The sequence below is a fragment of the Scomber japonicus genome, chromosome 5 (genome assembly GCF_027409825.1).
Source record: "Scomber japonicus isolate fScoJap1 chromosome 5, fScoJap1.pri, whole genome shotgun sequence".
Classification (NCBI taxonomy): domain Eukaryota; kingdom Metazoa; phylum Chordata; class Actinopteri; order Scombriformes; family Scombridae; genus Scomber; species Scomber japonicus.
In genome coordinates, this window is record NC_070582.1 from 2,448,410 (window position 1) to 2,460,889 (window position 12,480).

General features: G+C 41.0%; 2 protein-coding genes across 2 annotated transcripts; both read left to right on the forward strand.

Moving 5' to 3' along the window:
• The first annotated feature begins 1,072 nt into the window (after positions 1 to 1,072).
• LOC128359158 (E3 ubiquitin-protein ligase TRIM11-like) lies at positions 1,073 to 2,677 on the forward strand. Its single transcript, XM_053319596.1, has one exon. It carries the CDS (start codon positions 1,073 to 1,075, stop codon positions 2,666 to 2,668), a length of 1,596 nt encoding a protein of 531 aa, XP_053175571.1. The 3' UTR covers positions 2,669 to 2,677.
• Positions 2,678 to 7,986: 5,309 nt separating this feature from the next.
• LOC128358983 (E3 ubiquitin-protein ligase TRIM11-like) lies at positions 7,987 to 9,597 on the forward strand. The gene has a single exon (XM_053319389.1). The coding sequence runs from the start codon at positions 7,993 to 7,995 to the stop codon at positions 9,595 to 9,597; it is 1,605 nt and encodes a 534-aa protein (XP_053175364.1). The 5' UTR covers positions 7,987 to 7,992.
• The last annotated feature ends 2,883 nt before the right edge of the window (positions 9,598 to 12,480 follow it).

A 12,480-nucleotide genomic window follows, 5' to 3' on the forward strand; every position in this document is an offset into this window, starting at 1 on the left:
AGCTATAAAATTGTAACCAACATTTTACAATCAGCCTCATAACACGTTACATCACTGTGAGGATGCAGAAACCAGGAAAAGAACAACAGGAAACTTCTTCTGAACACCTCAAACTCTCTGATCTCATATTTTTCTGACACACTTTAATCAACTAAATGATTCACCTGAAACTAATCATCAGATTGATCAATAATGACAGAAATCATTATTTACAGTCCTGATATTAACACTCACCTGCCTCACACTGTTTTCCTCCTTCTGCTCTGATGACTGTAAAATGGCTTCTGACTGATTTTCACTTCCTGTCTGTTAGTTCCTTCTTTAGTGGAAGTCACGTGTGTGTGTGTGTGTGTGTGTGTGTGTGTGTGTGTGTGTGTGTGTGTGTGTGTGTGTGTAGGCCGTTCTTATCATATGAATACAGGATGAGAATATGTTGAATAGTTACAATACTTAGGTGGTAATGTTAATAAAGTTGGAGGAGGTGTGATTCACACACATGATGAACATCCTGGTTTCCTGCGGGTATTTCACTGAGATAGGGGAGCAGATTTCACACAACAAAACCTCAGGAAATCCTAAAATCTAAGCTCTGGCATTCAATAATATTTTGCAGTTGTATATCCTGTAGGCCTCTATAGAGTCTTTGCTCCAGATTATATTTACCACGTCACAATAATCATTTCTGAACCTGAGGAAGGAAAAAACCCTCAGTGACAGATCTGCATGAAGAGGTGGAGCGACACTGTAAAAGGTGGTTTGATGTCACCAGCGGAGCAACAGCTGAGCTCCAGTTGAGACAGCTGTCTTTGTCAGTCAACGTGTGTGTCAACATCACAGCAGAGTCTCTGTCAAACACTGGTGAGTACAGCTGATCATATTTACTGTGTTTTAAAGACAACCTTCAGCTCTGCTCAGACAAGAAGTCTTACTCTATTGATATCATACTGTAACTGGTTAAATGGACCTATCAGATTCAAAATATAAACTAAACAAATTATCAACAATACTGTAACAATAGTTGAGCTTTTTCACAGTTTTTCAGACTTTTGACTTTTGTTCTCAGTCTGTAGATATGGCTTCTGCCAGCTGTCTGCTGACTGAAGATCAGTTCCTGTGCTCCATCTGTCTGGATGTGTTCACTGATCCAGTCACTACACCATGTGGACACAACTTCTGTAAAAACTGCATCACTGAATACTGGAATATCAATGTTCAGTGTCGGTGTCCGAACTGTAAAAAGGTGTTCTTCACAAAACCTGAGCTGCAGGTGAACACTTTCATCTCTGAGATGGCTGCCCAGTTCAGACAGTCAGCTCAACAGAAAGCCAGCAGCAGCAGCTCAGAGCAACAAGCTGCCAAACCAGGTGAAGTTCCCTGTGATTTCTGTACTGGAACCAGACTGAAGGCCCTCAAGTCCTGTCTGGTGTGTCTGGCCTCCTACTGTGAGACTCACCTGGAGCCTCATCTGAAAGTTTCAGGCCTGAAGACACATCAGCTGATCGACCCTGTGGAGAAGCTGGATGGCAGGATGTGTATGAAGCACAATCAACTCCTGCAAGTGTTCTGCAAAACCGATCAGATGTATCTCTGCATGCTTTGCACCATTTTCGATCACAAGACACATGATGTTGTTCCTCTGAAAGAAGAATATGAAGGAAAGAAGGCAGAGCTGGGGAAGACAGAGGCTGAAGTTCAGCAGATGATCCAGATGAGACAACTAATGATTTGGGAGATCAAGCACTCAGTTGACCTCAGTAAGGAAGATGCAGACAGAGAGATAGTAGAAGGTGTTAAGGTCTTCACTGCTCTGAAGGAGTCTATTGAGAGAAGCCAGGCTGAATTCATTGAGACAATCAAAGAGAAGCAGATAACTAAAGAGAAGCAGGCTGAAGACTTCATCAAAGTACTGGAACAAGAAATATTTGAGTTGATGAAGAGAAGTTCTGAACTGGAGCAGCTCTCACGCTCTGAGGACCACCTCCACCTCCTTCAAAGGTTCCCATACCTCAAAGCTGCCCCACCCACCACTGATTGGACAGACATAAGCATCCACCCAACATCATATGAGGGATCTCTGGTGAGAGCTGTGGCTCAGCTGGAGGAGACGATCATTAAACAGATGAAGAAGCTGTTCGAGACTGAGCTGAAGAGGGTCAAGCGATATGAAGTGCAGGTGACACTTGATCCTGATATTGTACATCCCAAACCTGCTCAGTCTAATGATAAACAACAGGTAAAGCAGGGTCATGAATGCAGATGTGTCTTATCAAAGCAGGGTATCTCTTCAGGGAGGTTTTACTTCCAGGTTCAGGTTATCAGGTGGTCTACATGGACTTTAGGAGTGGCCAGGAAGTTGAGCAACATGAACAGAGAAACCGCTCTGAGCCCCAGAAATGGCTACTGGACTATATGTTCGATTTCATCCAATGAGTACTTTGGTGCTGCTGACCCTTCAGTCCTTCTCTCTCTGAAGCAGAAGCCTCAATGGGTGGGGGTGTTTGTAGATTTTGATGAGGGTCTGGTCTCCTTTTATGACGTTGATATTGCAGCTCTTATCTGTTCCTTTACTGGCTGCTCCTTCACTGAGGAAGTTTATCCATTCTTCAGTACCTGTTCGAATGATGGAGTTACGATCCACCTCCCTGATAGCATGTGTGTATTACAGTGAGTAGAAACATTTTACAAAGTGTGCTATATGCCTTCTTTCCTTTTCTTCTGTTTGTTGGTACCACAAAGTTGCTCAATATTCTCCTGATCACATTCTTGCTATAGATTTATGATATTTGTCATATTTGTAATTTTGCAATCTATTGCATGTCTGTCCATCCAAGGAGAGAGATCCCTTAACTTTCCTGCACTTCTTCCCATTAAAAGCGTCCTTCCTTTAAAACCTTCATGGTTGTTTTGATTTGTATTGAGCTTTATTAAAAAAATGACTAAATTCCAAATGTTTGTCTTGTTTTTTTTTTTTTAATATAATATTTTTCTGTATTATGTCACATTGTTCCCCACAGAGGGAAATCATCTCTAATAACTGATCCTATCTAAACTTGTCTATAAAGTGCCACCACCAAAACTGTCAACATATTACAGAAAATATAGTAAAGAATGAGAAGGTTCTGCATCGGTCAGTACAGATCGGGATGGTTGTTTAGATCAACATTTTTTTGGATTCAGGACACAAATTACCGAACATCATTTACAAAATCTGATGTGTGCTTTTTCTCATATTGGGGTAAAGTTTTTGAAATAAAAGTAAAAATGTAAATCTGGACTGTAGATCTGATGATTTGCTGATAAATTAATGCCAGAAGCTGATTTCAGATGTTCCATAAACCAAAGTCCTCAAATTACTAATCTACTGTCAGTATACTGTAAGGTAATGTGATACAATATAAAGTTTGAACTGTGTTTGAGTGGATGAGGCCAGAGGTGGGTAGTAACGAGTTACTCCATTACATTTACTTCAGTAAGTTTTTGAAAAAATTATACTTCTAGGAGTAGTTTAAAAACACTGTACTTTTTACTTTTACTTGAGTAGATTTGTGAAAAAGAAACTGTACTCTTACTCTGCTACATTAGGCTGCATTGAGCTCGTTACTTTTCTTTTTTCCTCTTTGGTATTCTATGCATCATTATTTTCATCCCCCCCTGCGTATGTTTTATTTTGACAGAGAGAGAGAGACTTCCGCCATAGACTCTACCACGTGACTGTGTTCCACCAATCATACGCAATGTCTGCGGCGGGAACGGTTAGCTTTACAATTTACAGTCGTAGCAAACAAAAAGAGAAACGGATGAAAAATGTCGGAATCAACGGTCGGCAATGCAGACACAGACGAGGAGGAACAGCTGGCCTCATACTGAAAGCATGTTTACCTTACAAAAAGTGCCAAACAGAAGCTACATTATGCAAACACAAACACACACACATACACACACACACACACACACATACACACACACACAGTTTATGAGCCTGCAGAGCCTGGTGAAAAAGTACAAAGGTTTGGCAATTTGTGTTACTTGTGCTTAATTTATTTTTTATTATTTTATTGATTTAATTTTTTTATTGAAGTACTTGAATTTACCTGGATTATTTTAATTTAAGCTAATTTGTAATTATTTTAATTTATTTTATTATTTTATTGATTGGATGAACTCTAATTTGCTGTCACAGTTCAGTCATCCAGCCCTCAGTAGTTTTCCATTGATCCTGCCTCTGCCCCACTCAGCCTGTCAGCTACATCCACCTCGTCAGTTCACTCTACTCACCTGTGCACACACCTGCCTCTCATCACATGCAATCAGCCCAGCATATACTCACCAGCTCCACACTCACTCCTTTGCCATGTGAGACTTTCCAGCGTTCTTCTGCCTGTCTGTCTTCCCGGTACCGACCTCGCCTGTCACTGCTTCATCTGCCTCGTCTGCCTCCTGGTAAATCGACCAAGCCTTCCGTCCCTGACCAAGAGTTGAGCCTCTCCTCTACCGATTCCTGTTTGCCGGTTTCTGAACTGTTTGCCTGTCTGCTGAAGTCTGAGTAAACCGTTGTACTTTTACTACTGTTTCTGAGTCCTTTGTACTGCAATTGGGTCCATACACCACCCGTTACATTTGCCTGAAGATGATTATTTTGTATTTTTGTCTGTCTGATTGAATGCTTGTGTTAACAAATACGTTACTTAACAGTTACTAGAGTAGTTTTTTCACAAAGCACTTTTTTTTACCCTTACTCAAGTAATTATTTGGTAGACTACTTTTTACTTTTACTTGAGTCATATTATTCTGAAGTAACAGTACTTTTACTTGAGTACAATTTTTGGCTACTCTCTACCCACCTCTGGATGCGGCCGTTATATAACTAGAGATTTAATATTCCCAAACTTTCAGTAACTGATTTTTCAGTACTGGGTGTTTTTTTTTTTTTTTTGTTGTTTTTTTTTTTTTTAATTAATATATCCTGTCACTGTTTGGTTCCACAGTTAGTCAGCTGCTTTTTTCTTTTAATCTACTCTTCTAATGTGGAACCATATTTGATCCCAGCACCACAAAGCAATAATTAATGCAACTTCCATATTAGTCCACTAGGTGTCACTGTCAGGCTTTCCAACACACAGCATACACTCAGCAAGTACTATTAAGAACACTTGTAAATCTAATGCAATACAATACAATACATTGTACTTTTAGAAGATTATACATTTTCAGTTTGTGTGTTGTTTCACTTTGTTTATTGAATTACTTGCATTATGTATTAATGTTTTTATTGTGTAGACCAGAGGTGTCAAACTCATTTTCATTCAAGGGCCACATTGACCAATTTGATCTCATGTGGGCAGGACCATTAAAAAGATGGAGGGAAGGAGGAAGGAAGGAAGGATATAAGAGGGGAAGGAAGGAAAGACAGGCAAAAGGAAGGAGGGAAGGAAGGAAAGACAGGCAAAAGGAAGGAGGGAAGAAAGGTAGGAAAGACAGACATTGAAGGACGGACAGAAGGAAGAAAGGAAGGAACGGATAAAATGAAGGGAGGAAAGAGGAAGGAAATGAGGAAGGGAGGAAGGAAGAAAGGGAGGAAAGAGGAAGGAAGTGAGAAAAAAGGAAGTAAGGAAGTGGGGAAAGAAGGAAATGAGGGAGGGAGGAAGGAAATTAGGAAGGAAGGAGAGGAAAGAAGGAATGAGGAAGGAGAGAAGGAAGGAACAGTCAAAAGACAGGATCAATTTGACCCGGGAGAACAACAGGAGGGTTAAAAAGGGTAATGTTGGTTATGTGTGGCAGTAAACAGGAAAGCACTTATTAAAACACTTTTTAAAAGAAAGTAAGAATGTTTATTGGAGTGTTGTCAGCAGGAAATCTGCAGATAAAGAAAAGATTGCAGCAGAAAAGTGCAACTACAGGAAAAACAGACCTGAACTATGGACGGTGGGACTGTAAAGGGACTATAAAATGAGTGCTGTTATCTATTAGTTATCTATTAGTTAAATATAATGTATGTTCTTTCTTCTACTTGCATTGACCTCTTTGGTTTTGTTGTCTATTTGTGCTTATTTTAGCTTTTGTACATTTCCATTATAGATAAAGAAGAAAATACAAAGAGTAAAAACTCATCGTGCACCAAAGCTATGTCAAGGTATTTACCAAGTGATGCAATAAAACCTCAGGCAGGAGAGGAGGAGCAACACCGAGAGATAAAGGTTTCAGCATCACGTTCCTTTAAATGTTAACAGGATTCAGTTCATCTGTAAAGAAGTAAAACAGGTTCATCGGGTTTCTCTCAGTAACACAGCAGACTCTCTGGCGAACACTGGTGAGTACAACGCATAGACTACAGCTGATTTTTACAGTGTTTCAATAAATAGTATAAAACACGACTTCATGGACTGGATGTTCCACTGTGTTCAGAATGTGTTAGGATTGAGTTGGTAATAATATGATATAATGAAAGGTGTGTGTGTGACCATTTAAATGTGTTAATGTCATATTTCTTCATTTAAACCACAGAGAGCACAGTGTAAGGCAAAGCAGTTCTATTTATATAGAGCATTTCATACACAATGGCAACTCAATGTGCTTTATATAAAACAGACATTTAACAGTTTTAAGGCATTAAGGTAGTTGGTACAATCCAGTTATTTGATACCATAGGCTTTTTATTAGGTAACAAGCTAATCATTTTAACTTATGCTATCAATTAAAAATATATGTTAAACTACATAGTTGGGTGAAAAGATCAGACTGATGAGACAAAGTGAGAAAAAAAAACATCTGGTTTGGTGGTTGTTGGTACAGAGAATTAAATTAATGATAATGATAAATCTGTTCAAGCTTGTGGGAAACTTAATGACCAACACCTGTTTTCATGGTGTTCTGTATGATAGGGTAAAATGACCTGGTACTTTATGATAACTATGACCAAATTAATTCTGTAATCTATATCCATTATTTAATTATTTTACATAGAAATTGAATTGCTGTATAAAGGGCAGACCTTTCCACCTCAAACTCATTAACATCCCAGTAAAGAAATCCAAACCGTCAATCAAAAGTCAATATATACTGAGAGAAGAAATACATAGACATACAAGACAGAACAAATATCTGTCTATATCTTTTTAAAATTTTATTTCTATTTTACTTTGGAAATACTGTTATGTCAATTTTTAACTTCTCCCTAGGTAGATCAATAAAGTTACCCTAAACCCCATACCTATACACTATACTAATATTTGTCAGGTATTTAGACTTTCCACATTTTAGGCTACATATATTTATTTAAGGATTATCTTACAGTATGTTCGTCTATAACTAACTCCACCTGTGTCTATTGATTGTGTAATTGCCAGTCCACACGCTAAGAATGGCAACCAAATGTCTGTGTGGTAATTTAAAAAAGTTAATTTTGAGGTGTTGCCCTAGCCAGAAAGAGAAGAATTAAAGGTGCAGTCTGTAGAATTGGAGTGGCACTTTGTTGAAATGGAATATAATATTCATAAGTTGTTTTAATAAGTATCACCTAAAAATAAGAATCATTCGGTTTTTGTTACCTTAGAATTGGGACCTTTATATCTACATAGGGACCAACTTCCACAGAGGCCCCCGTATTGTACCACCATGTTTCTATAGTAACCAGGAGCATTATTGTGGATCCTAATGGTTTTCTTGGCAAGACCGGTCCTACACTGCCTCTCATTGGCTAGTACCTGTTACCTTCCTTGCTGGGGTTGATTAGGTTTTGGGTTATAATATCAGGATAGTCAGACTCTGTCATCGTGCTTTGGTCTACAGTTTTTAATGTGTTTAGAGTTTAGTGTGGAGTATTAGTATATTGTGAACAAATAGCAGATGGGTAATTTGGGTTTGTTTTAATCATACTTTAACTTTAATTGGAACTTGACCACGACTGAACTGTGAAGTGAATTTGTCTTGTCAGCTGTGTTAAACATTAATTACTCTGCTGCCTCACACTTTGACTTTTGTTCTCAGTCTGTAGATATGGCTTCTGCCAGCTGTCTCCTAACTGAAGATCAGTTCCTGTGCTCCATCTGTCTGGATGTGTTCACTGGTCCAGTCACTACACCATGTGGACACAACTTCTGTAAAAACTGCATCACTGAACACTGGAACACTTCTGTCCAGTGTCGGTGTCCCATTTGTAAAAGACTTTACAAGACAAAACCTGAGCTGCAGGTGAACACTTTCATCTCTGAGATGGCTGCTCAGTTCAGACAGTCAGCTCAACAGAAAGCCAGCAGCAGCAGCTCAGAGCAACAAGCTGCCAAACCAGGAGAAGTTCCCTGTGATTTCTGCACTGGAACCAGACTGAAGGCCCTCAAGTCCTGCCTGGTGTGTCTGGCCTCCTACTGTAAGACTCACCTGGAGCCTCATCTGAAAGTTTCAGGCCTAAAGACACATCAGCTGATCGACCCTGTGGAGAACCTGAATGGCAGGATGTGTATGAAGCACAATCAACTCCTGCAACTGTTCTGCAAGACCGATCAGATGTATCTCTGCATACTTTGCACCACTTTCGACCACAAAACTCATGATGTTGTTCCTCTAAAAGAAGAAACTAAAGGAAAAAAGGCAGAGCTGGGGAAGACAGAGGCTGAAGTTCAGCAGATGATCCAGAAGAGACAACTAAAGATTCAGGAGATCAAACACTCAGTGAGGCTCAGTAAGGAAGATGCAGTCAGAGAGTTAGCAGAAGGTGTTCAGGTCTTTACTGCATTAAAGGCGTCTATTGAGAGAAGCCAGGCTGAACTCATCAAGACCATCAAAGAGAAGCAGATAACTAAAGAGAAGCAGGCTGAAGACTTCATGAAAGAGCTAGAAGAAGAAATCTTTCAGCTGACAAAGGCAAGATCTGAGGTTGAGCAGCTCTTACACTCCGAAGACCACCTCCACCTCCATCAAAGACTCTCGTTCCTGAAAGCTGCCCTACCCGCCAAAAACTGGGCAGCGATCAGGGTCCAACCAACCTCATATGAGGGGTCTGTGGCGAGAGCTGTGGCTCAGCTGGAGGAGACGATCACTCAACCAATGAAGAAGCTGTTTGAGGCTGAGCTGAAGAGGGTCAAGCGATATGAAGTGCAGGTGACACTTGATCCTGATATTGTACATCCCAAACCTGCTCAGTCTAATGATAAACAACAGGTAAAGCAGGATAATAAATGCAGATGTGTCTTATCAAAGCAGGGTATCTCTTCAGGGAGGTTTTACTTCCAGGTTCAGGTTAAGAAGTGGTCCTCATGGACTTTAGGCGTAGTCAGAAAGTCAGCCATCATGAACAGAGACACCACTCTGAGCCCCAGAAATGGCTACTGGACTATATGTTTCAAGTGGAGCATTGGGTATTATGGGTATTTTGCAGCTGGTACCCCTTCAGTCGGTCTCAGTCTGAAGAAAAAGCCTGAAAAGATGGGGGTGTTTGTGGATTACGAGCAGGGTGTGGTCTCCTTTTATGATGTTGATGCTGCAGGTCTTATCTATTCCTTTACTGGCTGCTCCTTCACTGACACACTTCATCCGTTCTACAGTCCCTGTTCGAATGACGGTGTTAAAATCCACATCACTGAAAAAGATTGTGTGTTACTGTAACTGGGAAGGGGGGGGGGGGCGGTTCTGCGATGTGACACCAGGATCTCTGTTTATTTTGACACTAAACAAAACAGAGTGTTGAAATTGATGTACTGTCTTGTAAAGGTAAATAGACAGATATCAAATGGCGCTTTTCCACTCCACAGTTCCAGCATGACTTGACTCGACTCGACTTGTCCCATTTGTAAAAGACTTTATGAGACAAAACCTGAGCTGCAGGTGAACACCTTCATCTCTGAGGTCGCTGCTCAGTTCAGACAGTCAGCTCAACAGAAAAGCCAGCAGCAGCAGCTCAGAGCAACAAGCTGCCAAACCAGGTGAAGTTCCCTGTGACGTCTGTACTGGAACCAGACTGAAGGCCCTGAAGTCCTGCCTGGTGTGTCTGGCCTCCTACTGTGAGACTCACCTGGAGCCTCATCTGACATCTTTAGGTCTGAAAAGACATCAGCTGATCGACCCTGTGGAGAACCTGGAAGGCAGGATGTGTATGAAGCACAATCAAATTCTGCAACTGTTCTGCAAGACCGATCAGATGTATCTCTGCACCCTTTGCACCATTTTTGACCACAAGACTTGACCACAGGCTTTTTTGCGTTTCCACTAGGGATAGTACCTGGTACCTTTTTAGTACCTGCTCAAGCGAGCCGAGCTGATACTAAATGTGACGTCAACAGACTGCCGGCCGCTGATTGGTCAGAGAGTCACTGGAAGAGTCATGAGCCGGCATTTTTAAATACCAACAACAGCGTTACAGCCATTCGGCTCAATTTAGTTGCTTTGTGTGTGACAGAAAGCCACATACAGCAGCAAGTATACCGGAGCTGTGCTATGACGACCCCGCCCACGTTGAGTAGGTACCTTTTTGTAATGGAAAAGGTCGTTCCTGGAACCGAGCCGAGTCGAGGAAAGCCAAGGCGAGTCGAGTCGTGCTGGAGCTGTGTAGTGGAAAAGCGCCAATTTATAATCAATATATTAGTTAACCTCTTCCACTCGAACCTGATCACATTTCATTTTGCTCTTGCAACTTTCTGCTCGTCCAAACTCTCCATTAAGACACAAACCCCTCATTTAAATACTGCTGTTGTTCTTCAGTCAAGGAAGGAAGGGAGAAAGAAGGAAGGATGGAAGGAAGGAAGGAAGGGAGGAAGGAAGGAAAGGAGGGAGGGAAGGAAGGAAGGAAGGGAGGAAAGGAAAGAAGGAAGGAAGGAGGGAAGGAAGGGAGGAAAGGAAAGGAGGAAAGGAAAGAAGGAAGGATGGAAGGAAGGAAGGAAGGAAAGGAGGTAAGGAAAGATGCAAGGGTGGAAGGAAGAAAGAAGGAAAGGACGGAAGGAAGGAAGGGAGGAAAGGAAAGGAGGAAAGGAAAGATGGAAGGGTGGAAGGAAGAAGGAAGGAAAGGAGGTAAGGAAAGATGGAAGGGTGGAAGGAAGAAAGAAGGAAAGGATGGAAGGAAAGAAGGAAGGAAAGGAAGGGAGGAAAGGAAAGAAGGAAGGATGGAAAGAAGGAAGGCAGGAAGGAAGGAGGGAAGGAAGGGAGGAAAGGAAAGGAGGAAAGGAAAGATGGAAGGAAGGAAGGAAGGAAAGGAAAGAAGGAAGGATGGAAAGAAGGAAGGAAGGAAGGAAAGGAGGGAAGGAAGGGAGGAAAGGAAAGGAGGAAAGGAAAGAAGGATGGAAGGAAGGAAAGGAGGTAAGGAAAGATGGAAGGAAGGAATAAGGAAGGAAAGGAGGTAAAGAAAGATGGAAGGGTGGAAGGAAGAAGGAAGGGAGGAAAGGAAAGAAGGTAAGGAAGGAAGGAAAGAAGGAAGGATAGAAGGGTGGAAGGAAGAAGGAAGGAAAGGAAGGAAGGGAGGAAAGGAAAGAAGGAAGGAAGGAAGGAAAGGAGGGAAGGAAGGAAGGAAGGAAAGGAGGGAAGGAAGGGAGGAAAGGAAAGAAGGAAGGATGGAAGGAAGGAAAGGAGGTAAGGAAAGATGGAAGGGTGGAAGGAAGAAAGAAGGAAAGGATGGAAGGAAGGGAGGAAAGGAAAGGAGGGAAGGAAGGAAGGAAGGGAGGAAAGGAAAGAAGGAAAGAAGGAAGGAGGGAAGGAAGAAGGAAGGGAGGAAAGGAAAGAAGGTAAGGAAGGAAGGAAAGAAGGAAGGATAGAAGGGTGGAAGGAAGAAGGAAGGAAAGGATGTAAGGAAGGGAGGAAAGGAAAGAAGGAAAGAAGGAAGGAGGGAAGGAAGAAGGAAGGGAGGAAAGGAAAGAAGGTAAGGAAGGAAGGAAAGATGGAAGGATGGAAGGAAGGAAGGAAGGAAGAAGGAAGGAAAGGAGGTAAGGAAAGATGGAAGGGTGGAAGGAAGGAAAGGATGTAAGGAAGGAAGGGAGGAAAGGAGAGAAGGAAGGGATCTTAATGTACACCCTGTACATTAAGATATATTAAATGTTTTTCCCTCTTTATCATATTTTCCATTTCTTCTCACTGTTGCATATAATATTATATAACTGATCCTATATATCATTGTTTATTCCTTTCTATAAAGTGCAATCACTGTCTTCAAATATGTGAACATATTACAAAACTCATCATTTTAAAGGTTATTACATGTCTGGGTAATAAATTTAAAACTTTGTTCCCTTTTGATTTTTGTGTGTGTGAAATTTGTTGGTTTCAGGACAAAAAACGGCTGAAGATGATTTTTATGAATTTGACTTGAATTATGTGACAATGAAGATCTTAATAAAACCAAACTAAACTAAATGTGATGTGCGTTCCTTTTACATTATGATTCATTTTAATGATTTATTAATTTAGGATTATTATATGCCTGTTAATTTTTATGTATGTGGAAAATATTGGTGCATCATTTTTTATCAGTGACTCCAGATAAAGGAGGAATAAATACATTAAAAT